General features: G+C 44.4%; 1 protein-coding gene across 1 annotated transcript in view; it reads left to right on the top strand.

The window, feature by feature from the left end:
- Positions 1-4,459: 4,459 nt before the first annotated feature.
- The window catches only part of LOC309808917 (BCL-6 corepressor-like), a gene marked incomplete at its 5' end in the record, with an annotated part of 30,473 nt that continues 15,880 nt past the window's right edge, over positions 4,460-19,052 (top strand). The window contains 4 exon segments of the mRNA XM_082629484.1: positions 4,460-4,578; positions 16,277-16,760; positions 17,420-17,473; positions 17,945-18,131. Coding sequence (XP_082485610.1) covers positions 4,460-4,578; positions 16,277-16,760; positions 17,420-17,473; positions 17,945-18,131 — 844 coding nt within the window.

The raw sequence follows: 19,052 nt of genomic DNA, 5'->3' as shown, positions 1-19,052 counted from the left end.
AAGTGTAGGCACTATATATAATAGTGTTTTGCATTTTCAAGTTATGTAGAGTGCATTGAAATACATTACAAAGCTTTTCTCTTTTCAGACATAATCTCGTTATCTAAAACATGCTCCACCTAGAAAACTCATTGCTCCTTACACAATAAACGCTGTGGAATCCGATGACTACCCAGCTCTCTAATTTCCTGTTGCCCTATATCCCTCATACCCTGTCTTGAACACACACACATGCTGTTCATGAAGTCAGCTGAAACAACTCATACAGCCTAAAATCTAGAATCTAGATTAATCTCAAGTTCAATACCGATGTTCAATGAGCGTGACAGGCTGACAAACGCTCAAAGGCAGCAGATGACCCTCCCCCACCGGCCCCCAACCCCCAGCAGCACCAAAACTCTGACTGAGCTGCTTCCTTAGCACCCAGCATCTATCAGTTTAGCATTTATCACAGTGTATCGTAAGAGTCTGCATACTTATCCATACCTGGATGAGGCTGAGGGCTCCTTGAAGAGGCTGGAATAGATCTTATTCTTTCCCCCAGCCTCAGCTACTAGCACAGCACCTGGCACGTGGTTTTTAGTACATTTTTTTTAATGAATAAACAAGCTCATTTCATTATACAGGTAGCGAGAGACTGATTTCTGCCAGCACGCTCAGGAAGAGGCTGGATGGCTTTGGGGTGTATACAGACATGTATGCTTACATGTGGTGGAGGAGACTGTCTGATTTGAGGCATCTAGGAGGAGACAGATGTGTGGGTGCACACACACCTTCCCCAGAATCTTCCCAAATCAGTAGCTGAGGTGTCGGAGCTTTCATAATTAGAGAGTCATACCTTTGGATTATTTATGGCTCCCTGTCAACATATCTTGAACACATGTGCCCTTGTTACCACTTATATTATCACATAAATTTCAAAACTCAAACTTCCCCAGCATCTGATCTGTATCCTCAAATTGTGCTCCTTCCCCACCTTCCCATTCCTGCTCTGTTGAGAATCTCAGATAGACTCCTGTTTACTTCCTGTGGTTTGTATTAGGACATAGTTTGTCTTTTCAAATACATCACTATATGTCAAATAAGCTCTTTCAAATCATGTACACCATAATACTTGCAAGGGATTAAAACACATCAATTTGTATAATTCCATGAGTTCATAATGATACTAAAAATTAAAAAAAAAACTTGATTGGTCAACCTGAGAAGATCCAGTGAATTGACTCCTTGTGTTGAAAATTAGTAAATGAAGGGAGAGAATCAAGCATTTCTTCTGCTTTTCCTATACAAACAGTACCACTGGGTAAGCAAAATTTAGGGGAAGGAAAAGCTTGCTTTCATAGAAATAGTCCAGCAAGTAAGTGAAGAAGAAATGATAGAATTAGAATATCACCTCATGATAGAATTAGAATGTGACCTCTAATGAATTCACGAATTTAGACATTGACTACCAATGACTGGTAACATCACAAAATGAAAGACAACCAGACGGTATACGCCTCCTGATGGAAGTCTAAAATATCAGCTATAATGAAATCTGATCAAAGTTCTAAATCCCACAATGTATTCGCGAGAGACACAGAGAACAGCAGAACATGTTCAACTAACAGTGTAAAAAAAAAAAAAAAAGACATTTATGAGACAATCAGAAATCTGAATACTGACTGGTTACATGATGATATTAAATAATTGTTATCATCTTTTTTTTTTTAGGTGAAATAGTGCCATTGTAGCTATGTTAAAGAAAGAACCCTTATCTTTTAGATATTTAGAAATAAATATTTACAGATAAAATAATACAATGTCTGGGATTTGCTTCAAAAATAATACGGGGGGGGAGTTAGGGGTAGTGGGTGGGCATACCTTGCATTGAAGCCGAGGGATGGGAACATGGGAGTGTATTATACTGTTTTGTCTACTTTTGTATATACTTGAAATTTTCCAAAGAAAAAGTTTTTAATAAAGAAAAACTAACACTTTTCTGAATATTCTGACCATCTTGTCTTAAGGGACAGCCACCCCCCTCCCACCCCTTGAGATCGTTATCCTAGGGAGTCTCCCCGAATTGAAAATACCCAAGTAACATTAATTCATCAGCCTCTCTTTACAAACTAGTATAAAAGATTATTTCCTGGATTGTTTTTACCCCTGAAAATACTGAGTCCCTGAGGGCAAAGGGCAAAGACAACCCTGCAGGAGGGAAAGGGAAGGGCTGAGCGTGAGAAGAAGAAAGGGAAGAACAAATTTTGCCTTTATTACAATTTTCCCAGGGCCTGCACTAGTTGGCACATGCATCTTCTTTGTGTGGGTTTTACTAAGAGAACTTTCACTGGAGGCATGAAAAATATGTTTCAATTCCGAACTCTCAGGTTAAAATTTCACAAAGCATCCCCTTTTATGTTGTCAAAGGCTAATATAAATATTTTCAGAAGCGGGCTCAGTGAGCCAATGATGAGAGCACTTGGGTGGAGCTAGGGCACAGTTGTGTCTGAACCTGGGAACAGTCTAGACCTGTCCATAGGACTACAATGACATGGAAAGCAGGAGAGAGTAAAGAGTCACATCAAGTGCTCAAGAGTATAGCTTTTTATAGCAGATCTCTGGAAGAACACCAAGAAACTGGTTGCCTCTGGGGAGGGAAGCTGGGGCACTTGGAATAGGGTGGGAGGAGAAAAAACATTGTATGACTTTATTGTCATAGCCAGGTTATACTGTGGATGGTGCCTTAGAATGTATGATGACATTTGCAAACAGCCTTTTGTTTACGTAAGTGACTGTACTTTTTATCTTGAAATGAGACAGAAGACACATGTCTGTTTGTTTCTGGGTTCCTTGGCTGGGCCATCTGCTGGCACTACCTGCTGTTTGCATATTTTCTTGATACTCCCTCCCCTTGCCTCCGTACGCCACCCTAAGCTCCCAGAATCTAATTAGGAGTAGATGGTCCCCAGAACGACAAAACTAGGATTTTAAGAGTTGTAGTGCGACTTCTATAGGTGTGACATGGTATTGGACAAAGCTCCAATTCTCTCACAGACACTCCTCTAAGAGCAGAGGCAGTGAACACTATCTTTGATGGCTCCTATTTTACCTTAAATATTCAGGTGAATTCTGTGGTTTATGATTGACATTGTAAGTTACTATTAGAAAAAAAGTGTCTCTGTGTTTATCCTGTGGTTTTTGTTTTGTTTGTTTGTTTTCGGTACGCGGGCCTCTCCCTGTTGTGGCCTCTCCCGTTGCGGAGCGGAGCACAGGCTGCGGACGCGCAGGCTCAGCGGCCATGGCTCACGGGCCCAGCCGCTTCGCGGCACGTGGGACCTTCCCAGACCTGGGGCACGAACCTGCGTCCCCTGCATCGGCAGGCGGACTCTCAGCCACTGCGCCACCAGGGAAGCCCTATCCTGTGGTTTTTAAGTATCCCTGCACACTCTGCCTGTCTCTAGAGTATTAAGTCCAGTTGCGCTGTTTTGACCTGTTTATTGAGATTATTATTTACTTGCATTAAAATGTACCAATTTCAAAGGTACAGTTTGATTAATTTTGGTAATTGTATACCAGGTGTAACCACCACCACGACCCAGATATAGAAAAGTTACTTACCCTTTAAAAGTTTTCCATCCCAATTTGCCCCAATTCAGTTTTGAGACACTTTATTGAGTTTGACTGCTTTCTCTAACATCGACTCTCCGGGTGATTTAGGAAAGTCACTTTACCTCTCTGGATGTGTTTTTGCTTTTATAACATGAAAAATGCCAGAACAGATGTGTTACCAAGGGCCCTTGCAATACTTTCAGAAAATGAGGGGGTAGGGTAAGGGCGGGAATCTCAGCCTTGCGTCCTCATTCTTCACACAGCACACGCATGTGGCAGATCCTAGTGGGAAAAGCCTGTGGTCGCATCAGAGAGAATTAGGTTTCCATCTCCTCTCTTGCTAGTGTGTGTGTAACCTTTTGTAAGCATCAGCTTTCTCATCTCCAGTATCAGGCTTATTAACAAGGCCTATTTGTTTACTGTTGTGAGGATGAGTTGAGATGCACCGGCAGCCTTAAATGTTAGTTGGTATTTGTATTATGGCATAATAGAAAGGCACTGCATTCAACCATCTCAGTTACTACACGTTTATGCAGGCTGATTCTCACAGCCAAAACAGACGCACAAAGTACACCCACCCATTTACCCACCTGGGGAAGCTCGAAGCCTCCCTGCCTGCCTGCCTTACGGGGCTCAGAGAAAAGCTGCGCATGCGTGCGCGTGCTTCCAAAGAGCCTCGCTCGGGGGCGGAATGGGAAACAGGAAGTTCTAACGCCTGTCGTACAAGCGCGGCGTAAAGCGGGTCTGCTTTACGGCACCCTGCTTCCGCCGTAAAGCGCCGTTGGCAAGCCCGCGTGAGTGGGTTGAGGAGACGACTTCCAGGTGAAAAACGCGATTCTTGGAGGTTGGCTGACTTGACGTCTTCCCCATGGGCAAACGCGGGAGCCGGCGCCGGCGCCGGAGCCAGAGCCAGCTGCTCGACTCCCTAACTAAAAAGCAGAAGAAGCATCTAAGGGATTTCGGCGAGGAGCATCCCTTCTATGACAGGTATGGAGAGGCAAGGCTGGGACCGGCCCTGCCGGCGTCCTTTCCCGGTGGGAGCCCGCGTGTCCCCGCGTTTGGTCCGCCGGTGCCCCGGGGGTAGTGACAGGGCAGCTCCCGCCGCGTGCCACGCTGCCCCAGCGCCGGCCTAGCTCGCCCGGGGATCCTGGCGGCTTCCCGCCTGAGATGGGGTTCTTCGCCGGTCTTCCTACCCTTTGTTGAGCCTGTAGTTTGATGCTAGACGGCACGCCTCCTGTGTGGCGACTGGGCAGAGATTTTATAAGCTTGTGTTCGTTTTATATGTTTTTTTTTAATTTTTATTTATTTATTCATGGCTATGTTGGGTCTTCGTTTCTGTGCGAGGGCTTTCTCTAGTTGCGGCAAGTGGGGGCCACTCCTCATCGCGGTGCGCGGGCCTCTCACTATCGCGGCCTCTCTTGTTGCGGAGCACAGGCTCCAGACGCACAGGTTCAGTAATTGTGGCTCACGGGGCCAGTTGCTCCGCGGCATGTGGGATCCTCCCAGACCAGGGCTCGAACCCGTGTGCCCTGCATTGGCAGGCAGACTCTCAACCACTGCGCCACCAGGGGAGCCCCGTTTTATATGTTTTTAAAGAATTGCTTGGGGGCTTCCCTGGTGGTGCAGTGGTTAAGAATCCGCCTGCCAACGGAGGGGACAGGGGTTCGAGCCCTGGTCCGGGAAGATCCCACATGCCGCGGTGCAAGTAAGCCCGTGCGCCACAACTATTGAGCCTGCACTCCAGAGCCCGCGAGCCACAACTACTGAGCCAGGGTGGTGCAACTACTGATGCCCGCGAGCCTAGAGCCCCTGCTCCGCAACAAGAGAAGCCACCTCTCGCCGCAACTAGAGAAAGCCCGGGCGCAGCAACGAAGACCCATAGCAGGCAAAAATAAATAAATTAAATAAGTTAAAAAAAATGAAAAAAAAATTGCTTGGGACCCTCGACATCACCTATCTATTCAATGACCATGAGGAAAGTAATGTTTGGGTAGTTGTGGGTTCCTCTCTAAGTGTCCAGACTCTCAGTTATGATCTTAGTGCTCAACCCACCCCTTTGGGCTGCTTTATCAACAGTTAGAGGGATAGTCTACTTAAGAAACTTGCTAGAAAAGGTGAACCCCGAGGGCTTTTATTTGCCAAAATTTCCCATCTTTTGGATGAGAGCCTGTTACTGTGTGACTGTAGTATTTGTCATGTGGTCTTGTTAGACTTTTTCATTCGTCTCTTATTATCTATTTGGCATATCCTTCCAAAACCTGTCCAAATGCATATGGAGTTTTTACTTGACAATAGATATAATGTATTTATAACGGTATAGTCTGCCACGTTCATTTAAAGTTGTATCATTAGACTTTTCCTAATTGCTACATACTAGTAGTTAAAGTTTAACATTGCCTGTTTCTTCTCAGGGTTTCCAGAAAGGAAGCAAAACCACAGACTTGTCAACTGGTAATGCTTTATACCTTCTTTATGATAGTAGATTCTGGACTGTTACTTTTAAGATTATATATGGTACTAAAGTTTGGCTACATTTCCACTCTCTTTGATTTTAGATGTAAGCTATATTTTAGTAATATTGCTTAGTTTTAAGTGCAGATGTCTGTTAAAATGCCATTGTGATAACTAATATCGTATAAAGTATGAAACTGTCCTGAGAGATTAGCCTGTTAGAACCTGTTAAGGAGGCTTACCAGAGGGCTCTTGGTGAATCCTCAGAGGGAATGTCATGTTTGCTTAACATAAAATAGAGTGCAAAATCATCAAAGGTCTTATTTCATTACCACAGACTCAGAAATAAAGTACACTTTTTTGTTGTAAGTTTTCCTGTTGCTCCTTTAAAGGTGCCAAATGTCTGACACATAGGTTAGATCGCCTTATAACCTAAAGCTCCATGTGTTTAGTTTGCTGTCTTCCCATGTGGAACATGAGCAGTTCAAAGAAGAGGAAGCGCTTCTAGAATCATAGCTAGATTAGCTGTTTTAAACAAATTTGGTGCTAGGTCTGGTTGAATAGATAGGGTTGCATATTTGCAGAAAAGCTAGTTTTTATTTAGAAAAGTCTGAACTTGGTTCCACTGTGGGCCTGATGATAGTCGTGGGGTAGCAACAAGAACAGTATAAGTTTTGTTTTTAAAATCCCCATTTTCCTTTTAGTCAGAGAGTTTATAGATACTTCAAGTTCTGAAAGTGAAGCATAGAGTGAACCAGAACAAGTTTCTGGTTACAACAGACTACTTGCCACATTAAAGGATGTCTCCAAGGAAGATGAGGAGGAGGAAGAGGAAGAAGACAGTGTTCTAGATGAGACAGAAATGAATCTTGAAGATGGCGATAGTGACGTCATTGTGGAGGAAGAGATGGCAGTAGAGTCCACTGACATGCACAAGAGTAAGTGTCTTTGATGTGGGTTTATCATCTTTGCAAGGACCACAGACAGATTGCCCCAGGGGCAGGGTGCCTTGTACCACAGAGCTGGGTGAAAGCACATGGATTCAAAGCAGAGATTCTTAACATTGTTGGGCTCTGTGATATCTTCAAGAATCTGATGAAAACACAGGACCCTGTGGCCATAAAAATGCAGAAATGACATTTTTGCTTATGATTTCCAGGATTTCATCAATCCTACTTCAAATTCCCCTGATTGGGAGGAAAGGGAACATAATTCTGTTTTTGTAATGGTCTCAATTTATGAAAGAGATTATTGTTCCTGCCTTAGAGGAACCAAGTTGAATGGAAGATAGACATAAAATATACAAAACTTTTCAAGCATCAAATCTGAATGGAACCGATAAATATAAGGTGTTAAAGAGATGCACAGTGGTCACATGCTGCCAGGGTGAATGAGGGGAGGCTTCAGAGAAGAGCTGGGACTGAAAGCTTAAAGGAACTCTGTCTCACTCAGACGTCTAGGGGACTATTTTTTTAAAAATTATTATTAATTTATTTATTTTTGGCTGCATTGTGTCTTTGTTGCAGTGCGCCGGCTTCTCACTGTGGTGGCTTCTCTTGTTGTGGAGCATGGGCTCTAGGCACGTGGGCTTCGGTAGTTGTGGCACACGGGCTCAGTAGTTGTGGCTCACGGGCTCTAGAGCACAGGCTCTGTAGTTGTGGCGCACGGGCTTAGTTGCTCGGCGGCATGTGGGATCTCCCCAGACTAGGGCTTGAAACCACGTCCCCTGCATTAGCAGGCAAATTCTTAACCACTGTGACACCAGGGAAGTCCCCATAGGTGACTTTTAATTTAACTTTAAAATCAACTTTATTGAAGTATGAATTACATTCAACAAGGTGTACCCATTTTAAGCATGTAATTTGATAAGTTTTGACAAATGTGTATATCTATATTGTCATCGCCAAAGTCAAGATACAGAACACTTCCAATACCTGCAAAAAGTTCCTTCTTGTCCTTTTACAGTCAGTTTCCCAGGCCTGGCATCAGGCAACCACTGACATGCTTTCTTTCACTATGTATTAGTGTTTCCTATTCTAGAAATTCATATGAATGGAAGCATACAATAAGTACCCTGTTGCACGTGGCTTCTTTGGCTCCTCATGTTGTTGTGACTCATCCGTGTAGCTCATATTAGTAATTCATTTCTTTTTATTACTGGAATAGTAGTCCATTGTCTGAATATATCTGGGTAACTTTTTATATTCTATTATCTTAATGCCTACTTGCCTTACTGTATTTTTTTCTATACTTTAAGGTGTCACACACCATTCTTAGTATTTTCATTCATCACTTGTACTCGGATACAAAAATCATTGCCTCAGACTTAGGGATTGTTTTAATTTTGTTGGTTTTCCAGTTTTCTTTCATGTTTTAGGTTTTTAAAAATGAAAAGTTTGGCTTTTTAAATTATAAAAGTAATATATATTTACTGTAAAAATTTAAGAGGGTAATATAGTTAACGTATATCTCCTCCACCCTGGGATGAACACCTTTAACATTTTATAGAACCTTCCAGACTACTTTTTTATGGATATATGAGTGAATATATATTTGTGTGTACGTGCATAATGGCCTCATACACTTCTGTAAGTTACTTTTTTCTTTAATAATATAACGTGTGTAACTGTGGGTTACTGCCGCTAGAACCCTGGTGTCCAAACTCCCAGGCCAAATCTCCTTCTACTACATTACACTACCATGGGGAGGTTTAAAAAAGAAAGGGAAAGTATGAAGGGTGATTTTTCCATAAATTAAATCCACTTGAAAAGGCGCATTTGGAGAGTCAGAGAGTACTGATATTGTTAGAAAGAAGAAAGGTTTAAAAGCTGGTTAAATCTCATTTTTAAAAAATCCATATGTACCACATTGTAAAAAAGAGAAGGAAGACGGCATTCATGATTACTGGGCTGGCAGGGTAGGGGACAGTTGCATGCTGGGGGTGGCTCTCGTACTGGCTCTTCCACTCTTCACACTTGTGCTCGGCCAGGGCCAGGGACCGCTGAGGGAGATCAGAGGAGAGGGTGGTGCCTTGGGGGTTCCAGGGGGTTGTGCAGCTGGCTCCCTTGCCACCCAGACTGCCCCAGGGTTCCCAGCCCCAAGGATTATGGAGCATCCCCACACCTGTTTGCTCTGCAGTTGCTGTCCTGCACGCATTTTCTCCTCCAGCACTTTCTGCGGTGTCTCCTTGGCCTTCTGCTCATAGCTGTTTTTCTGGTCTTCCATCTGTAAAAGCAACTTATTCATTCCCCAAGAAGTGTATTTCTGTAAATTTGAGGCAATTCAACAAATACACGTTGACCTACTGTGTGCTAAAGCCTGAGCAGGGATACAGAAATGAAAAGAAATTGGTCCTTGCCCACAGGGCAGAGATGTCAGTAATCTGGTGGACCTTCTTCCAGGCTGGAGGCAGGCAGGGAGAGTCCCTCAGGTGATGTGAGAGGTGAGTGGGGATAAAAAACTGCCCTGGGCATGCTGGGCATTCTCCCCTAGGCCTTCCACAGGCATTTGAAATCCGACATTTCCAAAGGGAAATCATCTTTCTAAACCTGCTCCTAGCTCAGTGGTCAGCATCACCCCCCACCCAGTCTCCCAAACCCTAAACCAGGGAATCATCCTTGATTTCTCTCTCACCTTCTTCAAGGAATCAGTTCCTCATCAAGCTTTCTCACGTCAGCGTCTTTAACGGCTCGTTCATTACCTGTATCCTCTATCCCTACCGCCACCTCCTTAGTTCAGACCCTAGTGACACTATTATATGGATTATATAGAGACTATGTGTTATCTTCATGCCTTGCCTCCCTTCAAACCCTTTTCAGTCCTGCAGCTAGAGGGTTCTTTCTAAAACTTACATCTGATCCCATCACAACCTGCTTACATCTCTCAGTGGTTCTCAGTGTTCTAAGAATCAGGTCCAAACTCCTTGGCATGGTTCCTACTTACAAGCCCAGACTTTGATCTCATGCTGCCTCCACGCAAGCTGAACTGCTTGTAGGTCCCCTAAGCACTGTGCTTTTCAGCCTCTGCCTTTGCCCATAAAGCTTCTTCTGCTTAGAGTATCGTGACCCACGCTTCTCACCTGGTTAACTTCTACCCATGTTCAAGATTCAGCCCTAGAATCATAAATTCTGATAAACTTGGCCAACCATACCTACCCCCCGACTCTTTATGGATTAGGCAGTTTTACTGGTGTTCACATAGTATCTGTATTTCTGATCTATTGAATCATCTGTCTCCTTTAAGGGATTGTAAACTCCTTTGAGGCAGGGAGCATTTTTATTTTTGTATTTTTTGTGTTTTATTTATTTATTTATTTATTTATTTATTTTTTATTAGCTTCTGCTTTATAACAAAGTGAATCAGTTATACATATACGTCTGTTCCCACATCCCTTCCCTCATGCATCTCCCTCCCTCCCACCCTCCCCATCCCACCCCTCCAGGCGGTCACAAAGCACCGAGCTGATCTCCCTGTGCTCTGCGGCTGCTTCCCACTATCTATCTACCTTACATTTGGTAGTGTATATATGTCCATGCCTCTCTTTCGCTTTGTCACAGCTTACCCTTCCCCCTCCCCATATCCTCAAGTCCATTCTCAAGTAGGTCTGTGTGTTTATTCCCGTTTTACCCCTAGGTTCTTCATGACATTTTTTTTTTAAATTCCATATATATGTGTTAGCATACGGTATTTGTCTTTCTCTTTCTGACTTACTTCACACCGTATGACAGACTCTAGGTCTCTCCACCTCATTACAAATAGCTCAGTTTCGTTTCTTTTTATGGCTGAGTAATATTCTATTGTATATATGTGCCACATCTTCTTTATCCATTCATCCGATGATGGACACTTAGGTTCTTTCCATCTCCGGGCTATTGTGAATAGAGCTGCAATGAACATTTTGGTACATGTCTCTTTTTGAATTATGGTTTTCTCAGGGTATATGCCTAGTAGTGGGATTGCTGGGTCATATGGTAGTTCTATTTGTAGTTTTTTAAGGAACCTCCATACCGTTCTCCATAGTGGCTGTACCAATTCACATTCCCACCAGCAGTGCAAGAGGGTTCCCTTTTCTCCACACCCTCTCCAGCATTTATTGTTTCTAGATTTCTTGATGATGGCCATTCTGATTGGTGTGAGATGATATCTCATTGTAGTTTTGATTTGCATTTCTCTAATGATTAATGATGCTGAGCATTCTTTCATGTGTTTGTTGGCAGTCTGTATATCTTCTGTGGAGAAATGCCTATTTAAGTCTTCTGCCCATTTTTGGATTGGGTTGTTTGTTTTTTTGCTATTGAGCTGCATGAGCTGTTTATAAATTTTGGAGATTAATCCTTTGTCAGTTGCTTCATTTGCAAATATTTTCTCCCATTCTGAGGGTTGCCTTTTGGTCTTGTTTATGGTTTCCTTTGCTGTGCAAAAGCTTTGAAGTTTCATTAGGTCCCATTTGTTTATCTTTGTTTTTATTTCCATTTCTGTAGGAGGTGGGTCCAAAAGGATCTTGCTGTGATTTATGTCATAGAGTGTTCTGCCTATGTTTTCCTCTAAGAGTTTGATAGTTTCTGGCCTTACATTTAGGTCTTTAATCCATTTTGAGCTTCTTTTTGTGTATGGTGTTAGGGAATGATCTAATCTCATACTTCTACATGTCCCTATCCAGTTTTCCCAGCACCACTTATTGAAGAGGCTGTCCTTTCTCCACTGTACATTCCTGCCTCCTTTATCAAAGATAAGTTGACCATATGTGCGTGGGTTTATCTCTGGGCTTTCTATCCTGTTCCATTGATCTATCTTTCTGTTTTTGTGCCAGTACCACACTGTCTTGATTACTGTAGCTTTGTAGTATAGTCTGAAGAGGGAGCATTTTTTAAAAAATAAAATTATTTTTGTAGGCTTGGGGATCTGAACAATATTCAGTAAAGTCAAGTTTTAAAAATTAATACATTTGTATTTTTAGAATTTCTCCTGGCTTCAAGGTCAAAAAGAAAAAGACACAAAAGCAGCTTTGCAAATTCACTGGGGGTCTTGCCTTTCCAGTGCTTTTCATTTTTATGCCCTGTGATTTTTGGGAAAGCAGGAGCCTTTTACTGTCGATTCTGGGTTACCCAACTGGGTAAGAGATAGTCTAGATAATGCAGATTTAGAGTTCAATATCAAATCATTTCCATTTAGCTTTGGAGTCATCTGAAAATTTGGATTTAAATGTTGAGTGGGTCTTATGTTCTTGGAATTGTCATTAGAAACCAGATACAGGAGTTACTGGTTGAGATCATACATGGTTATGTCCAGGTTATTGGACTTAACCATGCTGGTCACTGACCAGCTTTATCCCCCTTTGAAAACGAGTAGACTGTCATTCTGGATTATATGTCAGTCTCTTACGAGCTTGGTTGGCATTACTGAAAAAATAAAAGTTGTGGATCCACAAACCCATAGACTCTATAGGCTATGTTCCCCTGCAGAATTCTAACTACATGGCCACCTTATCTTCCTAACATCAAGTGGGAGCAGTCTGGCCGGTCCATCTCGTTCTCTTGATCTTGAGTCTTCTGCCAAAGACCTCCCCCTTTTCTGCACCAGCACATACGTCACAGCCCTGAAGAAAGTGTAGACATCTGAGATACGTTAACAGTGGGGGAGGGCTGATATCCCGTGAACAGACACATAAATGCCTGTTAGACCTGGAAATTGAAAACCAGAGAGGCGGGGCCCCACTGGTTTTGGCCCAGGCCACCAGCCCCTGGTGTTCCCAGCAAAATGTTCCCAATGTGGGAGTTTGAGGAAGCAGGGAAAGGCAGGTGGTGTGAGTTTATTAGGACTTGAGGCCCTCAGCCTCGCACTGAGGCCAGCTGAACCCCCAGAGCGTGCTTCCTGCCCTCCTGTGGGCTGCTACTCCTAAAGGTACTTGGTTTCAACAGTTATTTGTGCATCAGATTAAAGACTGAAGGGAGAGGGAACTGCAAGCCTAAATTCTTCATATCATACGCCACCTCCCTTTCTCTTCTTATTATATAAGCAATTCATGTGAAAAACAAATAAGGCAAACAAAACAAAACAAAATTACCTGAAATCTTGCTATCCAAAAGTTACCATTAGTATTTTGGTGTATACTTGTTCCAGATTTTTCTTTATTTTCAACCCTTCATTAAGGCCATTGTAGTGTTGACAGATGATGCTGGCACAAGCACTTGAGATGAGGCTCCTCTTTTTAAAATACTGTATTTGCATTTGGTTTAATTTCTCTCGGGCCCTGCCTTGCCTGGTCCCCAGCGTGGTGTTTTCTGCTGCAGTCTCTGTAAATTGGAGTTGGGGTGATGGGGCGGTCAGGCAGGGCTGTGTGTATCTGTGTCTGTACGAGGGAGGGCGGGCACACTTTCCAGTGTTTCTGGGCAACAAGCAGGCACTCACTGCAGTTTCCTATGCCTCAGGCCTGGGCTGTGGAGACAGGGGAAGTACCAGGAAGGGGTGGACGACCCCGACCCAGCTAAATGGAAGGCCCAGCTCCGCTGTGCGTCAACAAGAGCAGGGAATTCAACCTGATGTACGACGGCACCAAGGAGGTGCCCATGAACCCAGTGAAGATATATCAAGTGTGTGACATCCCCCAGCCCCAGGGCTCTATCATTAACCCAGGTGAGGCCCCAGCTGCTGGGGAGAAGGTGGACAGTGTGCCAGGTTCTGGGCTGGACCCTTAAAGCGATAGTCGACTTGAAAGTCGCCTCGCTTACAAAGTTGAAGACTGGTAAATAAAGCAAGAAATGCTGTCCCTAGAAAGAACCCAGAGAACAAAAGATATAAACTCAGCACAGTCTTCCTGCCCACCCAGTGGAACAGTAAAGCATTAGAAAGAAGAGGGGGTATTGAGTTCTATAAAAAATAACTTCTCTTGGGACTCAACACTGAGAAGAGAGGCCAGGTAGTTTAGAAGAAGGAGGGCTTAAAACTTAGAAGGTCTGAGTTATAAACCTCGGTCTTTCCATTTCACTACTTGTGGGACATTGAAACAAGTCATTCAACGTTTTGAGCCTCAGCTTTTTCCACTATAAAATCTGGGTTCTCATCTTTCCTGCGTATTTCAAAGGCTGTTCTAAGAATCAATTGCCATGACATCATGAAGGCTATTAAGTTCTCTTTATAAATGATGGGTAAGTGATCATTTAATTTGTATGGTATTTTTCCTAGGAGAATACCACCTGATCCCTATATTTACTCAATGTTTAGCCAGTTCCGACTAAGAGCCAGATAATTTAGACTTGACCTCCAGTGCATCTAGTGAGGCTCTGCCATGAGGGAAGGGTCTGTCTTCACAGTAAGCTTATAAAGGAGAGAAGCTGTGCTCCTTGGGTCCTTAGAAGGGATGCGAATGTGTAGAAAGGGGTTTAGAGTAGGAATTAAAAGATTTCTAGGAGAAGGGAGCAGGGTCTGCAGCTCCTGGATAGGGGAGGGGATGAGAACTTGCACTGGGGCTCCGTAGGAGGAGCTGGGAGTGGGGTGAACACCCTTGGTTCCCACTCTTTGGCACTGAGGGTGCACACTGAACCCAAGGAACCTCTGTGCTGGCAGTGCCTAGCTTGAACAGTGGGTCAGCTGCAGGGATGACAGTGCAACGTGAGCGCCTCACTTTTGACCTTTGTGTGTGTGTGTGTGTGTTTCTCGGGTAGGATCCACTGGATCTGCTCCTTGGGATGAGAAAGATAATGATGTGGATGAAGAAGATGAGGAAGATGAGCTGGACCAGTCACAGCACCACGTTCCCATCCAGGACACCTTCCCCTTCCTGAACATCAATGGTGAGTGGGGTGGGGGGTGGGACCGAGGCATGGAGAGGATGTAAGGGGCTTTGATTTTGCAAGCGTTGACACCATATCCACCATTGCACTGGGAGCAGCGACCAGGCCCTGGGGCCAGGCTGCCAGTCTGTTAGCAAGTCGGAGTCATAGGCAAAGGAACTCCGTAGGCATAGTTATCCCAGTGGGGTGGCTTCTAGGCAGAGAGAGCATCTTCTGAATCTTATGTGATAATTCAGAGAAATTAAAAAATGAAATTCATTCTCAATCCCGCATACAAATACACAAGCTGTTACAAATTTTGCTGATTTCCTTCAGGCCAAGTGCAGGGATCCTTTTCGTGAATTGTAGGCAAACTCTTCTGCTATTTCCCTCGGTACAAATTTTCTGTCACTGCCTTAACAGCCTCTGCTAAGGCTGTATCGTGGGAAACTTGTGGCTCTACAGCTGTTAATACTAGGCTCTGATAAAATTTCTCTATGAGAGACTTTTATCTTTTTTTAATTAATTAATTAATTAATTAATTTTTTGTGGTACGCGGGCCTCTCACTGTTGTGGCCTCTCCCATTGCGGAGCACAGGCTCCGGACACGCAGGCTCGGCGGCCGTGGCTCACGGGCCCAGCCGCTCCGCGGCATGTGGGATCTTCCCGGACCGGGGCACGAACCCGTGTCCCCTGCATCGGCAGGTGGACTCTCAACCACTGCGCCACCAGGGAAGCCCTATCTTCTTTTTAAATTGACTCTATGAATTCGGCTTCCCAGGAAAGATGCGTTTAGAGGTTGGAGGGTCCCTGTGAGACAGAGCAGGTACTGCACCTCCCATTGCACGTTCTGAGGACGCTCAACCACAAGGTGAACTACTCTTCCACAGCATCTTCCCTTGAACTTTTCACTGACATGCTCCTAGTCATATGACTTGCATTCAATTGAGTAGCTTTTCACTACTTTTCTAAGTTCCATCTGGCTGCTAGGGTCAAATGAGATACTTTTTGCCACCTAGAAAATTTAGTATATCCAGAGGATTCCTGTAGGATTTTGGAGTCCCCTTCCCTAGGTGATGCCCCTTCTTTTGAGAATGAGGAAATGACTCTTATCTGTCTACTTGCCCTCCTTCACTTACCCTGTCATTTATAACCTTGCAAGCAAGTGATGAGTCAAGACAACGATCATAGAGCTCTCTCAGGTTAATACTGCCACAGCTACATTCCCACTTGGTGCAATTTTAAGATTTGGACATTTGGAAATGTCAGATCCTTTCCCAAATCTTTGGCTCACTCATTCTGTTATTCTCACCCCTTAAAAGGATGCAACCCATTTCCAGGATCATGATTTACCTTTTTTTTTTTTTTTTCATGTTTTTTTAAAGCTAATATTGTGTGTCCTTACATTATGGGCCACCTTGGATCCTTTATGGAAACATGTGAACATGTATTAAAAATAAAAAGTAAAATGTGGCCCTACAGCCACACCGGGATTTCATTGCCCTGAGAGAGGAGTTGGGGCGCATCAGTGACTTCCACGAAGCCTATACTTTCAAACAGGCTCCGGGCCAGCCAGTTTCCGGCTTAAGCAAGGAGAATGTTCCAGCGGTAACCAACAAGGAGAACCTGGCGACGCCGGTCTCGACTCCATTCCTGGAGCTGACCCTGAGGAGCGACGGCTCTGCGGTCACTTTCGGGAAAACCCAAGAGAATCCCAAACCATTTTGCGTGGGCAGTGCCCCACCGAGTGTGGATGTCACCCCCACCTACACCAAAGACGGAGCTGACGAGGCAGGATCAACCGATGGCAAAGTTCTGAACCCGAAGCCATCTAAGCTGGCAAAGAGAATCGCAAACTCCGCGGGTTACGTGGGTGACCGGTTCAAGCGTGTCGCTACCGGACTGTACGCAGACTCCAGTCAGCTCGGCCGGGAGCAGCGGGCATTGCAGGTGAGCCCCCCCCACCCGAATTTCAGGAGCCTGACCAGTTGTCAGGTTTTTTTAATGTTGGAAGAGGAGGGGGCCGGGGGTATGATAGGGCAGGACACCGGGCTGATTTGGTTAATGAAGCTTAGGATAATTTAAATGTTTGAAATGTGTCCAGTAAGGGGACGTAAGTGGATACTTGAAGTTATTCTGTAGATTTTAAGCGAACTCCACTCAAATGCTGATAACGGAAGTTTTAATTATTGCGAAGGATGTCTAAAAGACTGCATGACATTTACCTATCAATCGCTTTGATTTCTCTGCCGTTACTGTACGTTAACAAATATACCTAAAAGCGCTGCTTAGAATGCCTTACGTGATACTTGGTGGAGGTGTGTAGCGGCCGCATGTCTGTGAGATTCGTGCAATTTTTTTTTCCACCCAAAAAACAAACAAACAAACAAAACAAAAACACAAACCTTGCTTAAAGGGATAGAGTATGTATTTAACTTGCTAGTGAATGATAGATGTTGTATAGGAATTTCCTTAAGATATTTTACTTTTAATTAAAAGACAAATAAAGCCAAATTGTTCTGCAATGTTAAGAAAAAAATTGGTTTATGCTTATAAAAATGGATGAAGTTATCTAAATGATCCATTGAGTGCTGATTTTAATTACATAGATGGAAGGATTACAAGAGGACAGTATTTTATGTCTACCCGCTGCTTACTGTGAGGTCAGTTCTTCAAATTTTTATTACTGGAATCTTACATAAACCTTTTGAGTTAAATTTCATTTCCAAATATACAAAGGGAAGTTTGTGGGCCATGGTCGTCTTTATTCACTGTGCATTTGTTTTCTTTTCTGTTGTGTTTTTGTTTCGCTTTCTTTGCGTTGTGTTTTTGTTTTGTTTTATTTACCTTCGAAAGAGAATGTCTGTCTCTATGCCACAGTGTATGTATGGCTATACATACACACCACATATATCTCTACATACATATGGCTTTACGAAGAAAGAGTGTGTGACTAGTTACACATAGACACACTTACGTTTTTATCGTTCAATTTTAAAATATCTCAGTTGTATCATAAATTGTGGTTGGTTTGGGGCAAACTTTTCTCTGAAGATACTTTCCTTTAAGGTAAGGGCAGTGAAATAGCTTTGGTGGTAAGGTGTGTCTTTTTACCATCTCCGTTCTCTTTGTAGCGTGCAGTGATGCGCTTCTCCGAGTTGGAGATGAAAGTGCGAGAAGGTGGCCACCCCACGACCAAAGACTCCGAGGTGCGCAAATTCAGCCCCGCTGACTGGGAAAGGCTGAAAGGAAGTCAGGACAAAAAGCCAAAGTCGGTCGCCCTGGAGGAGGCCATTGCCGACCAGAACGACAGTGAGAGATGTAAGTGAACCCAGGCGGCTCGCGTGTGGTACCACGTCGGTGGGAACGGGGCGGTTCCGCTCCCAGTGCCGAGGGAGGTGAGAGGAAACAATACGCTTCCGACGGCCCAGCGTCTGGGTGCTGGCTGTTCGGAGAACGGGCTGCTCTGGCCACCCTTCCCAGCTGTGGATAGCAAGGCTGGTTGTCCTTTTGAGCGTTGCGGCATCCAGGAGTGAAGCACCTATGAAATGTTGTTTCCTGGCACGCATCTCCTTTTTCCGGAGCAATGCTAGTCCTGTAGTTGGTAATAGTCTGATACAGTAGAGCAGAGGAATGGCGGTGCAAGACCTCCAGCATAGCAGGTATGTGTTCTGTTTTGGAGCAGGTACGGATACGGGTTTTTGGTAGCAGTGGAATGACACTTGCAGCCAGAGCCAGACCCTCCAGAGTGACAGTCTCCTGTGGGAGGGAGTGGAGAGTACTCGGATTCTCCCTCCAAAGGCAGAGGTTTCGTTAAAGTGAGATGAGGGCTGATGAAGGCACCAGAAAGACGAGCATAATTATTTTCTGTGGCAGGCTTGTTTGCAGTCATTAGGAGTTGACAGCACGCTCCAAGGGCGTGGGATCAACGAGGGCGTTCTTCCTACCAGACGGGGTGTATTCTGTTTTGGAGGCCAAATTGGAGAGAAAGCTAGTGTTTGCCTCGAGTCACACTCTGCGGTCCCATCAGCTGCTCCCCCACTGGGGTTGACTTCGGGCTTTGCCCTCGAGACTTCCTGGGCTAATGAGATGTGTTGGCAGCAAGTGGAGGTCTTTCTGCCGCTTTCTTCAGTGTGCGTGCTTGTGGCCTGTGGCCTGCAGCCTGCTCCGGACCCCAGAAACCTCACCGGTGATGGTGAGTGAGGGCACCTAGGTGAACGTCGAGGACAGGGTGGGCGTGAA

Source organism: Mesoplodon mirus, assembly GCF_964341445.2.
Source record: "Mesoplodon mirus genome assembly, chromosome: 7".
NCBI classification, from domain to species: Eukaryota; Metazoa; Chordata; class Mammalia; order Artiodactyla; family Ziphiidae; genus Mesoplodon; species Mesoplodon mirus.
The sequence above is the reverse complement of the archived record's forward strand: the minus strand, read 5'-3'. Positions and strand labels throughout refer to the sequence as shown.